The sequence below is a fragment of the Pimephales promelas genome, chromosome 7 (genome assembly GCF_988280905.1).
Source record: "Pimephales promelas chromosome 7, fPimPro1.hap1.1, whole genome shotgun sequence".
Classification (NCBI taxonomy): domain Eukaryota; kingdom Metazoa; phylum Chordata; class Actinopteri; order Cypriniformes; family Leuciscidae; genus Pimephales; species Pimephales promelas.
The window spans coordinates 29,874,414-29,897,796 of NC_142775.1; the positions used below are offsets into that span (position 1 = coordinate 29,874,414).

A 23,383-nucleotide genomic window follows, 5' to 3' on the forward strand; every position below is an offset into this window, starting at 1 on the left:
TAAATTCTTGTCGTGTCACGGACAAGAAACATGTCAGACTACACGTTACTTCCTGACCAATCATCACTTGCCATCTTTAACTACGTGTGTGATGTCATAGAGAAGGTGGAACTAGCGACTGACATAGAAACAAGAGTGTAAACACTACCAAAGCGATGTGTTAGCGTAATGCTAATCCCAGACAGCAAACTGACATTGAATCAACGTGGAAACGACGTCTCTCGTGACATTGAAACAACGTTGATTTGCTCATCGAATTAACGTTGAACCAACGTCAGACGCGGCATTCTTCAAAGCTAAATGAATTTGAAAATTGGTTTGCTTTCATAACGTTGAAACAACGCGTTGATTTCAAGTTGATTTTCCGTTAGTTTTGAAAGAATGACGCATCTGACGTTGGTTCAACGTTAATTCGATGAGCAAAACAATGTCAGATCAACGTTGTTTCGATGTCATATTTCCACGTTGATTCAATGTCAGTTTGCTATCTGGGATTCCAGTTGCTGAAGCTGCTATTGTTCACCACATTTATCTTTTTTCACTCTGTCATGGTAAACCTTGAGGAAACATTATAAACTCAGTAGTATTGTTGCTTTAACTCCATGAATCTTTCCTCCATCACATAATTTCACCTAGCAGCTCGTTTCGCCATGTTTGAAAGCTGTGTACAGAAGAGATTGAGATTTTGTAGTCTGAACCAGGCATTAAGAGGAGTTCACAAGAAAACTTCTCATTAAATATTAAAATCAAAAGCATTATTGTTTTTTAAATAAAATGAACGACTTTTTGTTCGACTCAACCAGGAGGCCTCAGCAAACTTCCAGGGGGGCCCAATAAGTCTTAAAATGATTTTAACTGAATTATATAATAACAATGAAAATATTAACACAAACACTAAAAAAAAAAAATAATAATAAATAAATATTTGGGGTTTATTTATTTCTACTACAACAGACCCGAGATGCATATCAGCTTGGTGCCTTTGAATATTGTTTTAGACAAATGGGGAGCCTTGGGTGATTTAATAAATAGTAGAAGAAAGTAACTTTTATGTTAAGTAAGTTAGCCCTGTAACTTTTTACATAGAAAAGGAAAACAGGAAAGTCATGAAAAATACACTTCTATTTCTTGGTGATAAAGAATATATTGCATTCAATATGACTCTGAACCAGTTCAGTCTTAACCGACAGAGATAAAACAAAATTTTAAAAACCATGCAAAACTCTCTGAGCCTCATCTACACAAACGGGTTCGAGGACAAGTCGGTTCATTCGAGACTTAGTCCAAGGCCAACAGCAGCATCCGTTTCCCCATGGCCTGATTTCTACACAAACAAACACCGATTCGCTGTTTAAACCAGCATTGAAGCGGGAGGCTCGGTAATGACTGTACAGCCGCCCTATTATTCGGAGATACAGAGGAACCTCAAAGGCCCGCTCCAGCTCCCACTTCTCTAATATGCATCAGAAAACTCTTTTGTTCGGACCAGTGCAAAGGCTTATTGTAAATATCAATCCGCTGAATACAATGCTAAACGCTGGTGGTGTGTATGTGAGGGGGAAAGGATAAAGAAAAAAAGGGGAGCTATTTCCCATCATGCTCACGTCTCAATATGAAAAAAAAAAAAAAAAACTTAAAAAGCGCAGGGCTTGATGACTTAAGAGAGCAGTACCTATGCTCTGAAAGCCTTACATAATAAAGCTATAATGACACTGCAGTGAGCTCAAAGTGAAATAATAGAAACCATTTCAAACGGAAATAAATCCCTTCCTTAAATGCCTCTCTGTTTATCATATTCACTGATGTATGGCCTTTGATATTTATATGGTTTCTTCTCCATGCGAGAAAGCCTCTTAGTAGACAGCATCGCTTTGATTTTTTTCTTTGGGCTGGTGGTGTAGTGGTTAAGGCTCAAGGCTCGCAACTGGAAGTTTCAGGTTCCAACAATGAATACATAAAATCTCATCATTTGCCATTGAATTACATTTCTTTTTTTCAAATATTTCTTCCTGAAAAGTATTCAAATAATCATTGAATGTAGCGTTCAGGAACTGGAATTGTTAAGAGAAACTATTTCACAAAGATATAAAGCAAAATCAGAATGTTTAGATCTGTCAGTGAAAATATCTGGTTTAATATCTACTTGAAAAAAAATCAAAATACCTGATTCCATAAACCTTTCAAACCTTGGTGATTAGTTCTTCCTTAAAAGCATTCTTTATTCCAGTACGAAACCTTGTAAGTATGACCGTTTCTTGGTAGACTAATAAAAACCTGCAGCCAGACTCCTGGAGTTGTGTAAAGGCTTACTTACTTACTTATAGAAGTGTGACATACCATACAAAGAAAAAAAAGAAGTGTGCTTAACTGCACTGAATGTGGACTTGTAGTGTACTTCAAATCTTAAATAGCATATTTAATAAAAAGTGTACTCACAGATATTATATTAATGAAATACAATGCCACTTAAGTGTAAATAGATAACCTTTGAGCACATGTTAAAGTAGATATTGTAATAATGTCAAATTAAAATAATATTTCAAAACCTGTTTTAACATTGAGTCATGCTTTATTGAAGTTACATACTAAAGCACATGTTAAGTACTTGATTATCATTTTATCTGGATTGTTTTTAGTCATTCTATATAGCTTAAATGTACCAAATTGCAACTTCATCATTGCAAATGTTTAATTAGATATATGTTTAAATACATGACATACGTGTTTCAATAGAAATTACATTATAGTATACTTTAGATTACAACAAATGATGTCAGTACATTCAACAGTTCATTTTAACCACATTTTAAAGACATTAAAATTAATTATGAAATAAAATATAAAGATGTCCTTAAGTACCATTTAAGTGGGTCAAAAACACTAAAAGGTCAGCTAACTGAATTTAATATAAACTAAAACATTTTAATTTAATATCAATTAACATGCAATTAAGTGTCTGGAAACATTACATTCAGTTAACACTTGAGTATATTCTTCAGTATTCTTTTTCATAAAAAAGTTCACATTTTAAAAGTATGTTACTTGTTTGTTTTCAACAAGGGTATGTATGAATAGATTGAGAAGCAATAGCATATGAATGTAAATAATCACACATGCATGCAAACACACACACTTTTTATGGAGACTTTCCATAGATATAATGATTTTTCTACTGTACAAACTGTATATTTTATCCCCTTACACTAACTCTACCCATAAACCTACCAATCACAAAAACCTTTCTGCATTTTTACATTTTTAAAACACATCACTTAGTCTGATTTATTTGCTGTTTTTCTCATGGGGGCCAAAAGATATCCCCACACGGACAAGGATTTCGGATTCATCTTTGCTGGGACATTTTGTACTCATTTACTCATACGGTTTACCTGGACCACACACACACACACACATAGGCAGATTATCCTCCCACAACAGGGGCAATAATGAGAAGTGAGTGGAACGCTGTGTGCCTAATTACTATCCTCAGTAATTAGCAATAAGCTGCCGATGTTTTCTTGACCAGAAGAACTGGTTGTGCACACGCAAGTGTATGTGTGGTATCTCAACACGATGGAAAACAGCAGATGTTTTCACACGTCCTTGATCAAATGAGAAAATGACCTGCTAATTTGTGTCAATGAATTTGTTTTTAAGCTATGAACTCTTAACTAGGTCATCCTGAGTGGCACAGTTGAACCACATCTCAGATTGAAATTTCAGAGAAAGTCTCACAACAAAGAGATCCGGTTTTATCTCGATCTCCATGAATAGGGAATTTCGATACTGAATCAGGATGTGAGTGTGGATAGGACAGGATCTTCAGCTGTGGCGTATCTGTTCGCACTGACCCTAATGAACAACCCTTCTCCTCTCTCACACTCTCTCCTTCTTTCGCCACATGTCTGTAGTCTGTCGTCTCGCGGAAGGGCCAATTAGGCTGGTGTGTGGGAAGAGGAAGCACATGACAGGGACAAAGCCAAACACTTTACTCTCAATTACTCTCCCTCAACAGGCACACACTGACTTCACTCACACACATCCTCAATCACTATACATACTGAGTTAGCACCTGTGCATAAACATGTTCAACTACAGACATCTGTGAGTCAAGGAGAATCAAAGTAACATGTTGAATATACCTGAAGCGACTGTACATGTCTTTAAAAGTCTTACTTTTTACTTAAATTACTATTATTTTATATCCTAGCATATTTCTATTCTTTCTCTTTCGATTTACACTTATTCAGTAGTTCAGGGTCAGAGTAATATATTTTTTTTCTTTAAGAAAGAGATAAATTAATCATTTTATTTAGCAAGGATGCATAAAAATGATGTGACAGTACAAACATTTATAATGTTACAAAATATTTCTATTTCAAATAAATGATGTTCTTTTGAATGTTATATTCTTTAAAAAACTATTAGTTTCCACAACAATTTGTAGCCTATACAGTTTTTTTTATGATCATTTTCAAAATAATTGGTATTAAAAAGTGGCACAAAATCTGGTGCTACGACGCACTGCACCTTTAAATCTACTGTGGTTGACAGTGTTGTTGCTGCATTGTGGGTACTCACCATCATCATCCTCTGGTGGGCCGTCATATGATTTGTCGATTGCTGCGCGGAAGCTCTCGTTGCAGCCACGCCCTCTGACCATGTGTGGGCGGGGCCTGTGGAAGGGCAGTAGCTCGTTCCTCTTGGCCTCTGTCATGGCAGTCTGCAGACTCTCTAGAGAGCTGGACTTCTTTAGGCCTAGTGTGGGTCCCAACTCCATGCCACCGCTCACTAAGACAAAACAAAGAGGAAAAATAAGAACACATATGACAAATCAACAGCCTGCCAAAAAAGCCTTTTCTTTTCATTCTTAACATCTTCTCCACAAATTTCTGCAATCAATACAGGCCAAATTAAATGTTTTCAGATCATTTTAGTTTGTCATGTAAATTTACTAATAAAGAAATGTTAAAAGTTAAAAATCTCTTATTGAATTGTTATTGCAAAAATAATAGTAGTTAAGCCAAATTGACAGCTTTTTGTGGCATAATGCCATTACCACAAAAAAGAATCAACCCTCATTTCTAAAATACGTACTTTTTTTTAGGGTCAAAGTCATGGTGGGGTACTTACAAACAGTAAATCGGGTACATTTTTGGAGGATTTAACCTCCAAGCGAGATTTGCACATTAAGTGTTTTTATACAACTATAACACTTATTTGTAAAAAAAACATGTGCATTACTTGAGTTGTAAAGCTGGTTATTTTTTTTTTCTATTTACAGCCTTTAAAGGGTTTTAGGATTTATGGTGTTGTAAAACTAGATATAACTTCACAGACATAACATTTGTGATGTATATTTTAAATCTTGTGGCTGTACTAAAATGTGGAAATCAACATTTTACAACACATGTTGTCAACTGAGCTTAACTTGTAGTAAACCTGCAATATTCCTTTATCTTCCACTGAAAGAATGACATTTGAAACAGAAGTGTCTGCGATGAAACCATTGTGTTAATAATATTGTAATTAAAAATATCAGTAACCAGACAGTTTCTAGTCCCATTGACTTCCATAGTAGAAAATATATATATACTATGGAAGTCAATGGGACCAGAAACTGTCTGGTTACTGATATTCTTCTAAATATCAGAAAATCGGCTGAATGGATGTGAAAACGGTAAAACCCAACTGTTTAACTCTGGGGGAGTTGTAAAATGAGCCTATTTCCAAAAAAAGTGGAGTATCCCTTTAGCTAAAGGTTTAAAACTACATTTTGCAGCTCAGCAATCACTGGTATTTGGAAACGTTAATAGTTCTTTGTGAAATGCTAGCTCATTTGTTTCTGTGATTTGATTGCTAATCAAAGATGGTGGGTCAATAGAGAGTAGTGGAGCGTTTCCCAAAGGCATTCTGGGAAGAAGACAAAGCAAAACGTTAATAATGTTTGAAGTGCCAAAGGTGGATCTTTATAAGGCCGAGCATATATGTGAGTGTATTGTGTCCGTGATTGTAAACACTCTCTCTCCTCTAATGAAAATGACTTTTTAAACATGCGTCTCCACAGGGAATGATGGATGAAGGCTCAACCCTGGGACTCGTTTCTCCATCAATCAGAAGCATCTTCCCTCTCTCTCTCTCTCTCTCTCTCTCTCTCTCTCTCTCTCTCTCTCTCTCTCTCTCTCTCTCTCTCTCTCTCTCTCTCTCACTCTCACTCTCACTCTCTTCTTTCTCACTGCTTTCCAACTCTGCATACCTCCATCCTTACTTTCGTCAACCCCACCCTTCTCAATACATCTCCTACACCCAGAATCATTAGCTAAAGCGCTGCAGCTCCTAGAATGCATTCATGAATCAGGAAATCATTGTATCGACAGGTGGTGCGCCTCACTGGAATTCCAATCAGTCTGGCCTGCTGCCGGCACTGGCCCCCTTTTTGTTTGGCTAATGGTCGTTTAAATGAAAGTGGAAGTGGGATCAGTCGTTTAATCTGTGTGGCCTCCAAACTGCCAGGGTAGGCCAGACGAGATGAGCCCAGCTGCATGCTTTTGGCTCTCAGGATTATGACACAGGAGAAATTTATGCACATATAAGAGAGAGAGAGAGAGAGAGAGAGAGAGAGAGAGAGAGAGAGAGAGTGAGAGAGAGAGAGAGAGAGAGAGAGAGAGAGAGAGAGAGAGAGAGAGAGAGAGAGAGAGAGAGAGAAAATGGCATGCGTAAAGACAGGTAGGCGGACGGAGACGAGGACACAGAAAGTCTCCATGTAACATTACAACAGATGACAAACTTTGAAGTTTGACAAGAAATTAAAGTCCATGAAAGGATGACAAAGGATTATACGTGGATATAGATGTGACTCGCTATGGATGGATGTATGCATGGATGGATGCATGGATGGATGCATGGATGGATGCATGGATGGGTGCATGCATGGATGCATGGATGGATGAATGCATGCATGCATGGATGCATGCATGAATGCATACATGGATGCATGTATGTATATGGTTGTATGGATGTATGCATGGATGTATGCATGCATATATGTATGGATGAATTGATGTATGGAAGGATGTACGTATGGATGGTTGTGTGGATGTATGTATGGATGGTTGTGTGGATGTATGTATGGATGGTTGTGTGGATGGTTGTGTGGATGTTATGCATGTATGGATGGATGGATGGTTTTGTGCATGTATGTATGAATGCATGCATGTATGGATGATGTTCGTATGGTCGTCTGGCCTACCCTGGCACCCTTGTTGTGTGTATGCAGCATGATGGGTGGATGGATGGATGGTTGTGTGGATGTATGGATGGATGGTTGTGAGGATGCATGTATATATGGATGGATGTATGGATGGTTGTGTGTATGTATGTATTTATGGATGGATGGATGGGATTTTTTTACCACTTTTGAAATAAGTTGTTTCTGCTCATCACATTTTTTATTTAATTTTATTTAATTTAAATCTGCTTTCATTGGCCCAAACTCAATGTGTTTTTTAAGGTTTTTTTTTATAATAAGGTCTAACACAAGCTCAAAATATGTTCAAAAGTGGATTACAGAGGTTATCTTCAAAAAAACAACAAAAAAACAACAACATCATTATGTATTCTAATTGATTTTTTTTTCTCAGCCTGTACGTGGGTCTGATTAAAGCACGCTAGTGTCCCGAAACACACATGTAAAATCTTCACCAAGCAAAAGGTTTGGAGTCCTCCAAAGAGAAGACCTCTCAAAAGTTGCTTAATTCCATCAGCAGGCCATGGGACAGAAGTAATTACGTTTGTGACACTAACTGTGCTCGTACAAAGATCATAGATGTACAGGATAGAGTATACCTTCAACTGTGAGAATGAGCATTAAGAATGGGCCACAGCCCTGACAACTTGAATTATTTTGAAAGAACAAGTTTCACTTATCAAAGGCTAATCCTGAAGTTTAACCAGAAAATACCAAAGCAAACCACTCTTAAATTGGACTTGAGCACACGGCGGTGGTGGATCATAGGGAAATGTTCATTAGCAGCAGTACGGAGCGTCAGGGAGTCGGAGAGTTCGCTGCAGCTGAGCCCCAGTCCAAACTCTGGATTTGTGCAAGAGGAGGTTTATAAATAGCAGGCCGCTGATGTACCAGCCAGCGTGACTGAAATGTTCTCTGTACGAGCACAGTTAGTGTCACAAACGTAATTACTTCTGTCCCACGGCCTGCTGATGGAATTAAGCAGCTTTTGAGAGGTCTTCTCTTTGGAGGCCTCTAAAACTTTTTGCTAGGAGGAGAAGAGTTTAAATATGTGTCTCGGGATACTAGCGTGCTTTAAAAATTAAAACATATAATAAAGATCTTTTTATGACAACCTCTGTAAATCCACTTTTTTAAGAATGATAAAATGTGAAGATATCTTGAGCTTGTGTGAACCATAGACCTTATTTTAAGCATTTAACCAAAAAACAAACAAACAAAAAAAAAAAACCTTCACAGAACACATTGACTTTGGGACAATGAAAGATGTGCAAAATTGCTAATTTAATTTAGAGTTTTGAGACTCATTCCTGCAGCAAATAACTGCCCTGAGGCATTGATAAGATGGCCGCCAAGTGAACTAACTTTGGCAGCTTCCGAAAGCTTTATATATGTTAGCCCATCTGTCACGGAATCAAAAGCACTGGATTATGGGATATCAAAGGCATTGAATAGCTGCTTTTCCACTGTCGGGCTGAACGGTTCTCATTACGCAACCGTTCCATTCTGTGCCGATCTAGGCAACCTGGTACAGTTACGGTTACATTTTCCACTCTGGAGCTAATAACCCCCGCTCTTTGAAATGCAATAGAAAAGTGTCAGTAGTTGCCTTGGTGTATATCATTATGGAGGATTATCAGGTATTTATTTTAATTGTATTATTAATTTGGGATTTGCGTCGTTTACATAGAGTGCTAAGCCAGCTACAGAGAATTTAGTAGCCAGGCAACGGACAAGTCACCAATTATGAGTTGTGACGTCACTTCATGGATTCTACCAGAACATGTTTAGCGCGGTTAGGCAACCGTGCAGATGATTCTGGTCCGAGAACAGTTTGTAACCGTGCCATACCAGGCTCAGGTGGAAACACAACTGGAAACGTCCCTTGACATTCAAAAAACTGTTTGGCCCGACGGTGGAAAAGTGGAAAAAAGCTGCTATCAAACAAAAACAAAAACAAAAAACAAGATGTCACAATCATTGGATTAGGACGTGCCTTGTCGCCTTCCTGTCGCCATATGCAGCATTTTTCAGCTTTCACAGACACTATAAAGATAGATATGTTGAGCGAATCATTTGATAGGTCAGCCGTCTTAGTGTCAGGTGTGTTCTCCTGTCACACTCTTATGAAACACTTACTCTCGGTTCATAAATGCAGTGTTCAGGAAGCAGCGTTTTGTAAGTTATACTCCTGCATACCTCATGTTCCAGAGTCTGTCAATCAAACTCAATGGTGTATTCAGGCAGGAAGAGAGGATAGAGACACATATGCCAGTTACAGTTCAGACACAATCTGACATTCTACACAGACTGTTAACCCCGTTCTCCACCCCACCGGATGGCATTCCTCACAACAGCAGGTATTAAAAACCTGTAATCCTGGGCTGTTAGGATATTTTCGCAGCGAGAGATGTATGGCTTTAATAATTGCTTACGACAGACCTTTAAAGGCATCTCATAATTACGGATCACCTATATTGGGTTAGCGTTTGTAAAGGGGTGTAGCAGGGGTCGTTGGCTCTCGGAGATTGATGGTTGTGGGCGGAGGGGTCTGTCACTTTTTGAGTGCAGGGTGATGGATGGTCACTTGCACTGGTAACCAGCACCCACAATTAAACCTTGTCCTCATACCAGCACTAGACAGTGAAACCCTCCCAGCCAGAGCTCTCATCTTATTTTGATGTAATAAAGATCGTATCGATCAATCAGAAACTCATTATGAGCTCGATCACTGTAGGCAGGGCTGGTTTTGAATGTGTGAGCGTGAGTGTCGGGCCCCACAGATCTAAGAGTGTGAGCTGAGCTGACAATGTTTCACGAACTGGACTCAACCAGGGTGTGGGATCCAATAGGGGGCCTAAAAATGTAAAGGGGGCCTTTAAGATGAAAGGATTTAAAATCCCCTGTCGTCAATAATTGTATCCATTAAAACTCATCTTCGATCACCAAAATTACTACTGTGAAGATTTAAATATCGAAATAGTCTTCCAGTGTGATTTCTTGTATATCTAAATATGTTTAGATATTCACAGTGAAAGGTAAAACTTCCGAAATCTCTGTAAACAATGAGTGACATACACGCGAGAGAGATCACTTACGGCACATGCACAGACCGAAGCGCCCGTGCCTTCAGATCACTTGGACGTGACTGTGATTACAAGAGGTAAAAACGATATAAATACTGTTCATTTTCCCGCTCATTTAGTGTCTTAGGCCATCAATGTGTACTTACATTTACGAGTCATTAAATCACGTTTAATTTGGACTTCTCTGTGCATGCTTTTTCAGGTGGACCCATGGGTGAACCCCATAAACCTCCATTATATGACCGACAGAAAAGAACGGTTTGACTTAAAAATATCAAAATTGAAAATACTGTGGAAACAAAGACACCTACATCTTGGATGCCCTTGAGGTAAGCTAAAACATATCAAAAATTAATTTCAAATGAACTATCTCTTTAAGGTTGAGAGAATGTAGTAATTGACCAAGTGGATAGATGTACATACTAAAGAGTAAAGGACCCAAAACTGATCCTTGTGGAACAGCCGTATAAACAGAACCAACTTTGGACCTATCCACCCATAAAAACAAATTGACTGCGGTCAGTGAAATAGGACTTGAACCAGTCAAGAACAGTCTCTGATAAACCAAAAACATGTTCGAGGCGAATGAATAATAGGGCATGGTCAATAGTGTCGAAGGCTGAAGTTAGTCACAGTGGTAGCTGTGCAATTTTTGAAATCCTGATTGATGGGGCTCAAATAGTTTATTTTCAATTAAGTGCTTGTTTAGTTGTGCTGCAACCACACCCTCCAAGATTTTTGACAGAAATGATAGACAATTTGAGAGATTTTTCACCTCAGAATTTTGCTTAATAATGCTGAAAATTCAGTTTAGCCATTAGGAAAAAATAAATAAATAAATAAATAAAAATAATAATATTATATATATATATATATATATATATATATATATATATATATAATTTGATTAAAATAGAAAACGAGCATTTTAAATTGCAATAATATTTCACAATATTACTATTTCTACATTATTTTGAATAAAATAAATGCAGCCTTGGTGAACATAAACTTCTTTCAAGAACATTTGGGAAAAAAACAAAAAACAAAAACAAAAAAAAAAACAACTTTTTGAAAGGTCTAGTTGTAGTTATGCAAAGCTCTAAAATACTGGTAGAAATTGTGAGTAACAAATATTTTCATAAATCAAGTGGAGAAGTCATGGGGCCTTTGAATATTGTTGTGGACAATAGGGGGCCTTTTAAAGTAAAACATTAATTAAAATGAGATTTACTGACACATTTCAGTTTATTAAATACAAATTCTTATTTTGAAACTCTAAATATGTCATTCATAAATGATTGACCAGCAGACAAATCCAGATTCAGTTTTAGTGTCTGACTCTTATAGTGACTAACACATTGTTGCATTCAGTCAAAGTCTGGAACAAAGCTAACTCAACAATCACATGTACAGTACACACAACACTGCAGCATATTTACAATCCACTGGCTAACAGAGACGAATGAATAAAAGTTAGACACCAGAAGAGGTGACTTCATCTGGATGTGTCTAAATTCATACAAGTACACCTGGGGAAATACACTAACACACACAGAGAAACAAACAGATGGCTTTCTACAGCATAAATTAATCTATCAATTCCAATTCAGCGAAATATGGCAGCTTTCAACTTGAATCAACAACAAACTCCCTCTCAATCGTGTACAGAGATTAGCGTGCGGGCACACTCAAATGAGACAGAGAGAGAGAACAGTGTGGCATCAGTGCTCTCAACAGGCCAGCGCTTGGCAGGGACTTGTATGTTTTCAAAGACAAAATTACACAAGAGACAATGAGCAGCACAGTCTGCAACATTTAGCCACATTTTCCTCAAGGCTTTCTCCACACATTTTTTGGAAAGAACTATCTTTAGGAAAATGTACGTCTGTCCTTTTTATTGCTTCTCTTTGACAGTGTAGGTCAATATGTCCCTCGCATCATCGTACACGACCATTTAAAAGTTTGGTGACTAAGATGTATTTATTTGTATATATATATATATATATATATATATTTTTTTTTTTTTGATGATAAAAAATTTCAAATAAATTCTGTTCTTTTGAACTTTCACACTAAAATGCATCTCTTCAGTTGACACACACACAGAAGATATGCTTTGGAAGAATATACCTGTTGGAAAGAAACCGAGAGATGTAAATGCCTGATGTTTGTTAAAGAGGGGGTTCTGGAACCATCCCAGCTCCTGACTGAGTGATACATGGAGAGAGGGAAACCACTCGATGAGAGCCAAAGAGAGAGAGACAGGAGAGAGAGATCTTTGCTATAGACAGTAAGCATTTATCTGTCTCTCAAACAACACACATGCCTATCTCCCTCACTCTCTCTCTCTCTCTCTCTGTGTGTGTGTGTGTGTGTGTGTGTGTGTGTGTGAGAGAGAGAGAGAGAGAGAGAGAGAGGGAGATAGGCATGTGTGTTGTTTGTGTTGTTTGCATGTATTTCATGCATTTGTTTACTGATTCATTTACTGATTATTTGTTCATCGCCTATGTAATGGCCAATGCTTTGGCAATACTGTATAAGTCATGCCATTAAAGCTCATTTGAATTTGAGAGAGAGAGAGAGAGAGAGAGAGAGAGAGAGAGAGAGAGAGAGAGAGAGAGAGAGAGAGAGAGAGAGAGAGAGAGAGAGAGAGAGAGAGAGAGAGAGAGAGAGAGAGAGAGAGAGAGAGAGAGAGAGAGAGAGAGAGAGAGAGAGAGAGAGAGAAAGTAAACTCCTGACTCAGTCTTTTAGCATTTGGAGGTAAAAAGACACAAAGACACACAGTTTAAAAAGCACTTTTTCAGCACACATGCCTTAAATACATTTACAATGTTGTGTAATGCATATGCAATGGTTCTCAACCACATTTTCAGACATTATTGGGCATTTAGCAGCAAGAAAAACTAAAAACAAAACAACCACTGAAACTTAACACCTAACACATTTTGGTTTTGGCTCAATAATTAAGTTACTTTTTTTACACACGCAACATACACATCTCTGCTACAAATTAACACCTAAAAGTTTTATTCTAGGACCGACCATTTTTGTACTGTTGCACTGAAAGTGACAGAAGTGCAAATGTTACAACTTATGCAGGGTTAATTGTAACAGACAGAGAGGGTTAGTTGTAACACTTGTGTGTAACACACATAATTCAGTACTTTTTTATTTGTATAGTTTGATATTGTTTGTGCATCTGTATAGATAGATATCCATACATCCATCCATCATCCAATCATCCTTTTATTATAGATCAATATCATGAATAGAGATATAGAAAAGGGCTGCAAAGTTTTGCAATAAATAATTGTAATTGTAATTGAATTAGATTTGTGTGTGGTAGCTGCATGTAAAATTATTATTAATAATAGTAATAACAGTAATAATAATAGAAATGAGCTTAAAATAAAAAATAAAGGGTTTATTGCATTAAAAACAGGCCATATTTTTAATAAATAAACAAGTGATCAATGCAGAGTAAACGACATTTTAAATTCCAACATTGTTTGTGAAAGTCCAACAAAGTTAAATGTATAAATTAATGCTCAAACCTGAAAAGTTTTCATTTGATTATCATTGTACACTTGTTTGTAACACTGTGCTACAACTAACCCCGCTGTGTATTACATATTTTAAGCCTAGCAAACAGTTGCTAGGAATTGTTTCAAAACAGCGCTATGTTTGAGCCAACAAGACAGTGATTAAGGCAATTTAAAGTTAGATATGGAAACGTATACACCCAACTCAGAAACCGAAAAAAAAATAATAAAAAAAAATAAAAAAATATATAATGAAAAAAATGTACTTGCATGGTGTCAAAACACTCGGAATATTATCAAACCTTCCTGCACATTCGCGGGCGACCGTCTTCTGGCAGTGAGAAAAAAAGAGTGAAAGACAACCTGCTTGATCCTGACTAACTATGTAAAAGGTCTGTGTTACATTTAACCCCGCGTTAGGTTGTGCCCTGCCCTCCCCTATTTGCATTCTTTAAATCTCCCTGCTTTCCACAGACCATCTTGAAAAATGATTTTGGGTCATGGCCAACTTGAGAACCACTGCTCTCAAAAATCAAAACAAAAAAATATGAAAAACGAATGCAATCTTCCACACGTAGAGATACATCAGCAGAGACAACATCTGAAACCATCTCCTCCATCTGCAATACAAATGATGACACACTTGCGCACACAGCCTGCATCAAGCTTTAATTTTTGCCAATTCAATTCCACTAAACTCCCTGGTCTGTTTCTGCTTATGTTCTTGGCATAACGGTTAAAACCTCAGACAGATATCCAGTGTTTTTCCAGTGGATCTGCAAAGAAAAACAAAAGCAAGGAAACGCATCTGTGAGCTCCCCGCTCGGGTCTTGTCAGCGATTTTCAGTTTGCTGTGAGATGAATGACTGAATAAAACAAGCTGTTTAACGCTAAATGATTTACGACAAACCTCTCAAACACACTTAGTGCTACAGGTTCAAAGACGCTGATGGCTGCATAACATTGAAAAACTGGCCAATCATGGTTTAGAAAAACGATTTGTCCAATCACATCGCTCTTCTCAATGTTGGGTTTTCCCAAAACTACACACAAACTTATCAAATTGCAACCAATATTTACTTTGTTTGATGTTGGATGCCTAGAATTGATCAAATTAGAATCAACATTTACTCCTGAAGGCAGGAGGTTTGGCACAACAGCCTGTGTTATTTGAGCATGACAGCACTTTCTTTGTACAGTATGTAAATCATTAGCAGAAAGAGAAAGCAGATTCGGTAAGCGAGTACACAGGACGTCTGGTTTTAATTTCTATTGTCTGTCTGACAACCTCATTTGGGCCTTACTGCACACTATTGCTTGACACCAGATGCATTTTACACATATGAAGATGATCAGAAAACAAGGGTAACAGTTCGTTAAGACTCCATCTACAATACAGAGACACAAAACACTGGAGTTCGAAAAGATATAAGATGTTAAAACTCGAAACTATTTGTTTAGAGAGAGCGGAATGATATTTTCACTGGTTTCTGACTGGTGCGGTGTGTGACCTTCCATGTCTCAGCGAGGGTCTGGATGAGCGGGGAGTTTTGAGTGGTTTAGCCCTAAGCTCTTCAGACAGAGATGGATGAGGAGTCAAATTCACAGGCGCAAACATTCTGTTTAGTGTTGCCTTGAGCAGGTGCTGGATATTACTTTGATACACACTGCTGTGCAATAAAAACTCCTGGTCCCAGGCCTGGTCCTGAACATTTACACTTTTTTTAAAAATTTATTTCTCAGAGAGAGAGAGCTGGTAAGTCCCGCCCATCCGTAAAAGTGGACCTCTAGGTTGAAAAAGCATCAATGCAAGTGAATGAGAGAAAATAATTATTTTCTGATCCAGTTTGAATCGTGCCATGAATATGAACATATGTTGTCTTGTGATTTTTTTATATCATTTCTCATGTAACGAGTTTGACAGTATTTGTATGATTCTTAGGCTAGCACTTGTGGAATAGACATAATGAGAAAGACTACACGTCGCATATGAGACGTCGCGGCATAACACATTTTCCCTCCACAAATCACGGTGCGATAATCTAAGGAATTAGATCGAGATGCCTGTTTGTTTTGTACCCAAATGTCACCCTTCAAACAATGGTTTGTTTAGCGGGATCCGTGTGCTAGTTGTGGTGACGTATATCAAACGCGTCGAAAGCAGCGAAGTGATGTGCTCTCACACAAAGTCTAACCGTATGAAAATTCTACCAGCTAAATTGTAGCATTCTTTACACGAAAAATTATCTAATAAATTCACAGACAACATATGTTCACATTCATTGCAAAATTCAAACAGGATTAGAAAATAATTATTTGCACTGACGATTTTTCAACTTAGAATTCCAGCGGGATTAGCGGAAGGGGCGGGACTTACCAGCTCTCTAAAAAAAATGAAAACTCCTCATTTACTCTATTCCATCCATACATTTAGATTCACACTTAGGGCCAGTCCCAATTCTAACCCTTACCCCTTCCCTTTCCCCTAGCCCTACCCCTTCGCCTTCCCCTTGACCCTTGAAACAGAGTGGCAATGCGTAGGGGTGAAAATATTCCCCTAAGAAATGGGACACCACTACGCCTCCGTTAAACGTCATTATAAGTCGTCGCTAGCGCCTACGTCACAGGAGATGCGCCGATGTTTATCACAACTTCCAAGATCCCGTCGACAGCTGGAGTTATCTCAGTCGCGTGGGTTACAGCTATTTTCTTGCATCTTGTGAAGTTCGCAGGAAACAACGGAGACGACGAAAATATGTTGCGGGACTATCGTTAGCAATTGTAGCGATTTTTTTTTTTTTTACAAACGTTTCTGTGAAGAAACTGACCGTAAATATGAACACAATATTGAATGTAACATAAAGCAAATCATTATTTGTCGTTATAATACTTATTAAAGCCACAAATACTTAAATTTATGGGTCTCCTTTGTCGCTTGGGCAGCCAGCCCTGGGTTAGCAGTGACACTTCTCATACCCCTTCGTTTGAAGTGTGCTCCCGAAAAATCTTCGTTTGAAGGGCTATCTGGCCCTTCACCCTAGCCCTCCCCCTCCAACCAAAAGAGAATTGGGACAGCCCTACCCCTTCACGTGGACGCGCAAAACGGAGGGGAAGGGGAAAGTGAAGGGGTAAGGGGTAGAATTGGGATTGGCCCTTAGTAGTTTCAAGATAGTCTTATTTCAAGATTTATTAAATGCTGAATAACAACAATTTTTTGGTTTGCAGAAGTATAAACTTGTCTTTCATCACAACTGCTTCAGATGGCATACATTTAGCAAACTCGGCGTGAGATGCATCATGCCTTGGCTTCATTTCTCCGGCATATTAAAAATCACAAGAAGGAGAATACAATATCTGACATTCAAATTTTCTAAACAAAGTGTTCCCTTGGTTTTGGCAAAGGATGAGTTTTCCATGACTGGAAAGGAAAGTTGGAGTGTTTGTTCTGGACCAAAGACTGCTGTGGTATTGGGGTGTGGAGGGACCTGTGGTTTCTGTATTCAGGCCAAAGTAGAAGGAGAATAGGTTTCCCAGGGTGCTTTGCGCTTACATTATGTTCTCCCTGTACTTCTGGCAAAAGACATCACACACACACACGCGCATACATAGTCTGCTAATAGAAAGTAAGACGCTGCTACGGCGCTCAAGAGCTGAGGCTTAAAAGAGAAAGAAATCTCATGCTCCTTCTCCTCACTCTTTCATCTGCACTTCAGTGCAATTAAGGAGGAAGGAGAAGGAGGAATGAAGAGGCTACTCAGAGGAAGTGGATTCAACTAGCCTCATACACTCAGACACAGACAGAGAGAGATGGGGAGCGGAAGGAGGGAGAAAAGGAGAGCTGGTGTCTAGTGAAATATACAAAAGCCTGCCAGTCCTGTATATATGGATTCATCTCTGATGATATGGACTTTGAATATGTAAAAATGTACCTTGAAAGTGACTCTCTTCATAGGCATAAACTCCACATAGCATACACAAATCGTACGAATTTGAACTTGAACCCAATGCTCTGGGGAAATCTTTCGCCCTAACAAGATATTCCTGATTGCGTGGATTGCTATTAAAACTGAAAAAAAAAAAATAAATAAAACTTGCTATTAAAACTGGATTTCGCCGGCAAAAAAAATTTTACGAGGTGGCTAATTCGTAACAATTCATACGACCTCAGTCGTACAAATTAGTACGATTTTTGCTAAATCGTACATATTTTACGAATTGGCCAATTCGTATGAATTCGTACGAATGACCTACCCCTGACCCCGCCCCTAAACATAACCGTCACGTGGGTTTAGACAAATCGTATGAATTCGTACGAGTGAGGTCGTACGAATTCGTACGAATTAGCCACTTTTTAATCACTCGTACGAATTCGTACGAATTGGTCGTGAGATAGGGTAGGACATTCTGTAGCAGTACGCTCTAGATTCACTGGAACGTAACCAGTTCAAGTTTGTTTATTACTGGACCACCGTAATGGATACAGGATCATATTGGCTACCATCCTATATGTTATTATAGATTTTTGGCACTGAATAAGTACAGGGAATCAAAACTTGTGAAGAGAAAATGTTCTCCTTATTGTGTTGGACTGTGTCCCGCATCTGGTGGCTGGATGCAGATTATTGCCTTGAGCTGCTTGGCCAGAGAGAATTATGGGAGCTCTCGGAGCAGGAGGTGTAACACAATTTTGATGGGAATTGGATTCTGAGGCTAGGAATCACGTGTGGGTGGGACCACGACTGCCAAGAGAGGCTGGGGCACAAAAAGAGGGAGGGAATATGAGGAGTGATGGGGAGAGAGCACAACGTGAGAGAAAGCAGGAAGGAGAATGGGAACCCAGTGCCGAGAAGGTTTTAGGGAGATTAAAAGCCCAGAGCGAGGGGCTCTTAAGACCATCCTGCTAATTAAATATGTCAAAGCTCATAAAGACGCATTGGGGCCTTTTCCCAGAGCCAAGCTTTACCAAACCCACCTAGTCAGCAAAGCCTTCACATCTTGTCAATAAACATTAGTCTGGGCATCAGTAAAAATCCACAAAATGGATTGGTTTATTAAACGTATTACCAATCTTTTTTTTTTTTTTTACTACAGTCTCTCTAAAGAAAAAAATGCATATGTCAAAAGAGAGTCTATCCACAAGTTTCCTACACCCCATGAGGCCTTGCGTCAAAAGTGGGCGCTTGTCTTCTGGTTTGAAGTAAACGAGCGAGAAGTGACACTCATTCATTCATTCCACTAGCGATTAATCATTAATATTTATACTAAAATGTATTATTTAATGTGTTTAACTTTTTATAAATTAAAAATGCAATGAAAATCCAGAATACAGCGTGTTTTTCCACGATGAGTTCTTTATTACAAGAAGATCAAATTGTGGCAGTTAAACTGGACGTTCGGTTATGCGCTGCGGTGCTCTGGACTGCAGCTGCGAATCGGCGTTTCTTTAAATAGAGACCCTCGTTTGTTCCTAAATGATAATAAAAAGAATCATGTTAAATAAAACCAAAATCACGATACTCAGATCCACAAACCTGTGAAGATCTGGTGCAAGGAGAACCGGTTCGGATGCCTGGTTCGAACTGTAATAGGCAATATTGTGAATATGACTAGAAAAAACACGTATACATGAGCATTCAGTCTTTTTTAGGGCCCCGTTTTTGGTTTGTTTACCTTTCTTTGGTCCGATTTGCATTCACACATCATTTGAACCACACCAGAGTTCGTTTGGAAGTGAACCGAAACCCATCTTTTTGGGGGGCTCGGTCAGCTTGTTTATGTGCACAACAGGGTCCAGATGGCAGTGTTCACGCTTATTCAAATGAACCACATTAACATAGAAATCGCATCAGTTTTTTTTTTTTTTTTCGAAACCAAACACGCCAAGAGTGAACACCCAAAAAGAACAAAAATGTGCTGTATTGAACATGTACTCTATTCAATACTATTTAAAACTTTTCCCATAATCTAATGCTAACGTAATGTAAACCACACACAAATATATATATATATATATATATATATATATATATATATATATATATATATATATATATATATATATATATATATATATATATATATATATATACAGTATATACACATGTTTTATTCTACCATATAAAATACATCAGTAATACCTCACTCTTGATTTTCTTTAAGTTTGTATGCGTCTTAAAATAGTTGGTTGCTAACAAGTGGCTAAATGAGACTACAGAGGTTGTCTGGGACATTAAAGATTATCACAGCAAATAGGCAAACTCATCTACTCACTAGTCCGCTTTTATAGCCAGTGACTGTTTTACATAAACTACTTGGTAAAGTCTTAAGTTAGTTATCTATTTATCAAATAATTCTACCTCAAACTTTCCAATTTTCAAATTTTAAATAGAGACCAAAAGACTTGTCTGAAGTTAAGTGGTAGTGATTTTTTATTTTATTTATTTATTATTATTATTATTTACTTCAGGCGATTGTATTTAGTCTTCAGAAAAAAAACATCTTAACTTCTTCTTAAAAAGTTGTATTCATTTGTGAAGATTACCGGTATCATGAACAAAACTTTTGTTGGTCACATAACATATTTTCTGTAATAATCCAAAAGTCAATAAAAAATCCTATTGAAAACTGATCATTCAAACACAAAGATTTCGAGGGCAATATTAAATTCATGAACATGAGCAATGGGAGCAAAAACACAGTAAAAACAGTAAAAATGGTCTTCTTCATGGAAACTTGTACACACCTGGAAAACAAATGCTAGCATTGCTCTCCTATTTTATATCATCCTGCACACTTCAGACGGTGGAACATTTTACAGTCGGAAGCTGAAGATATGAAATAGGAATGTCCCACATCCGACTTTGAATGAAACACAGCTTATAGCCTCTTAACAGGTCAGATGTTACATGTGTTCTCTGTGGGAGACTCATATGAGAATGATGCTCTCCCATAATACAGTCTGAATGAGGATAGAGTGAGAAAGAAAGATGAGAGTGGAAAGTCCCTAGGCTCAATCTATCATCTCACTCATTTCACTGTAACAGTGCTCAGCCCAGAGGTGAAGGTCACAAAATGGAGGAAGAGCGGGAGGGTGTGGAAAGGAGCAGTGAGGGATGAAGGAAGTAGACATCAGAAGGTAGTGAGCATCTGGTGAAAACATGTTCTATCGTCTCATGGGCCACACACACACACACATGTATGGTCCACTTACTGGACTGTGTCCATCTAGTGAGCGGCCAACATAGAAAGCATGTTGGCTATTCCACTCACTTCTAAATAGCACTATGAGACCCGGAAATGCAGCCTAGAAAGGTTCACTCGGTTTCGAGACCTTCATAGTCTCATCACAAAACACTATAATAAAGTAAATGTTCACTGGTTTACATTAAGTTTAACAATGTCAGAGAGACCTCCTGGACAAAGATTGTAATGGATTTTATTTAAAGGAGAGGCAAAGTTTGTGATGTTTTACCACCATTCAAAAGGAGCTTCGGGCAGTACACATGGTGAAGTGAAAGAATCAAGATGTTATGTATGAAACCCTTCGGTCTCCCCCTATTCGCACATCACTCTCTCTACTCTCCAGACCCACACGGCCTGCATGCTCTCTACAGGGGTCTACATGTGGCCCTCAGGGGCCAATCCATCAGACACAAGCACAAAGGGAACAAGTCTATCAGCAGGGCACTGGAGTCAGGCCGGACACAGCTGTGGGCATGAGTGTGTAAGTCCACTCTGATTCAAAGCAAGTGAGAGTGCATTCATTACCTGACTTCTGACAAAGCATACATGCTGCTTTCATCTACCATTTGGGGAGACAGATGCACTCTGGGATGAAGTAGGCCTCCTCACTCAGGTTACATATTAATCGCTACTGGCAATTAGGGTTAGGAACAGATCTTATTCAGAGCAGTTCCCTTTTTATGGAACATGATTTATAACATTTAAGACAAGATGATGATTTTAAAATGTCTTAGTGATTCCATTGTGAGCAAAACAAAACAAAGCAATAATAAATAAAATATGCACTACACCCGGGGTATATCTCAGATATGAGGGTTGAATATGGGTCTGTGTGTGTGTGTGTATGTGTAGGGGGGGGGGGGGGGGTTCATGGATACATATACATGTGTGTGGGCAGCATATGCTCTTTCCACACACCTGGCGGGAGAGAAGATTGCTTACATCAGGAAAAAAAAAAAAAAAAAAAAAAAAAACACTGCTTCCTCTTTATTTCCATACACTTGTAAACAAAGTAAAACCACATCACCAGAGGGCATGCTATTCATTTCAAGTATCACCACCGGCCAGAGAGAAAGAGAGAGTCTGTCCTGTCGCTAACAACTTTTGCTCTCAAGTTCTAACCACAATCCCCATTTAAAGCCAAGACCGATATCAGTGCAACCAATCTAGCATCAGCACTGTTCGGATAGCCACTGCTTACAGCCAACTTTAGGGCTAACATAAAACTTTACAAATTCAGCACACATTCAAACTAACATTATATTTAAAATAAATCATAAATGAAACTCCAACACCCTAAAAATCCGTCCAAATCACTAAAAAAGGGAGAGAAATGATGGCTTTGGAGAGCATGTATGGTTTACATTAGCCAACTAGTTTCTGTTCCAAACCTGCTACCCCAGAAGTGACTTGTGTACGCGTCCAAATACAAATACTAGGGCTGGAAATTGGCAGAGATTTACAGTAATTATTGAGAGCTGGGCTATAGGGGTTTGGGCCCTGTGACAAATATGATATGATGTTAAATTGAGGCAAGTGATAGTGGCAGAGGCAAGGGTAATCCACAGAAAAGGGATTTGAAGGGAGAGAGGCAAACGCCGACAAGCTAGCAGAGGCCTAGCACACAGTAATGGGTTTTCATTACATTGCAATCTCTTTTAAATAATCCTATTCATTTTTCATGAGGTCAATTTTTTCCAGCAGACGAGAGATAGAAGGCCAAATACGGCTCTCAGAGGGCTGTGATCCGTCATGTGATGACAGATTGCACAAGCTTAAAAAAGCTAGCTTAAAAACTGCTTGTGTAGATACACAAACAAACAGACAAACAGACACAAACTTCACATACTAGATGCGCTCAGAGATTTGGATGCATCGGGGTCTTAGTGAAAGGAAAGGATTTAGACATTTAAGAAGAACAAAAGCAAATTGTGGCAAATCAATCAGAAAAAGGGTGGAGGGATAATTATTTCTTAATTTTCTGTTTCAAATTGTGTGAAAGCTTATTGACTCAGCTGCAACTATAACTTGAAGATGTTGTGCGTGTTTTCTGGCACCAGCGATTCTGGGTTTGAAACAATGTGCTATTGTGTGGAAAAATTGGCTTATCTTTTGTTCTGACTACAATGATGTGCAGGGAGCTTTAGCCAATCAGCTTACAGAAACCAATGTCACGTCCCACAAAAGTTTTCACACAAATGCAATTTTAGACTGAAATGTTTCTCTCTCTCACCGGGAGAGATATTATTTGGAAAGGATATTGTTTC

General features: G+C 38.3%; 1 protein-coding gene across 5 annotated transcripts in view; it reads right to left on the bottom strand.

Annotated features, from left to right (window-relative positions):
- The window catches only part of pard3bb (par-3 family cell polarity regulator beta b), a 305,177-nt gene that overhangs the window by 89,373 nt on the left and 192,421 nt on the right, over positions 1 to 23,383 (bottom strand). For all 5 annotated transcript variants that reach the window (XM_089133316.1, XM_089133317.1, XM_039683213.2 and 2 more), the window contains one exon: positions 4,582 to 4,791. In XM_089133316.1, the coding sequence (XP_088989442.1) occupies positions 4,582 to 4,791 (210 nt within the window). The remainder of the gene's footprint in view (positions 1 to 4,581; positions 4,792 to 23,383) is intronic.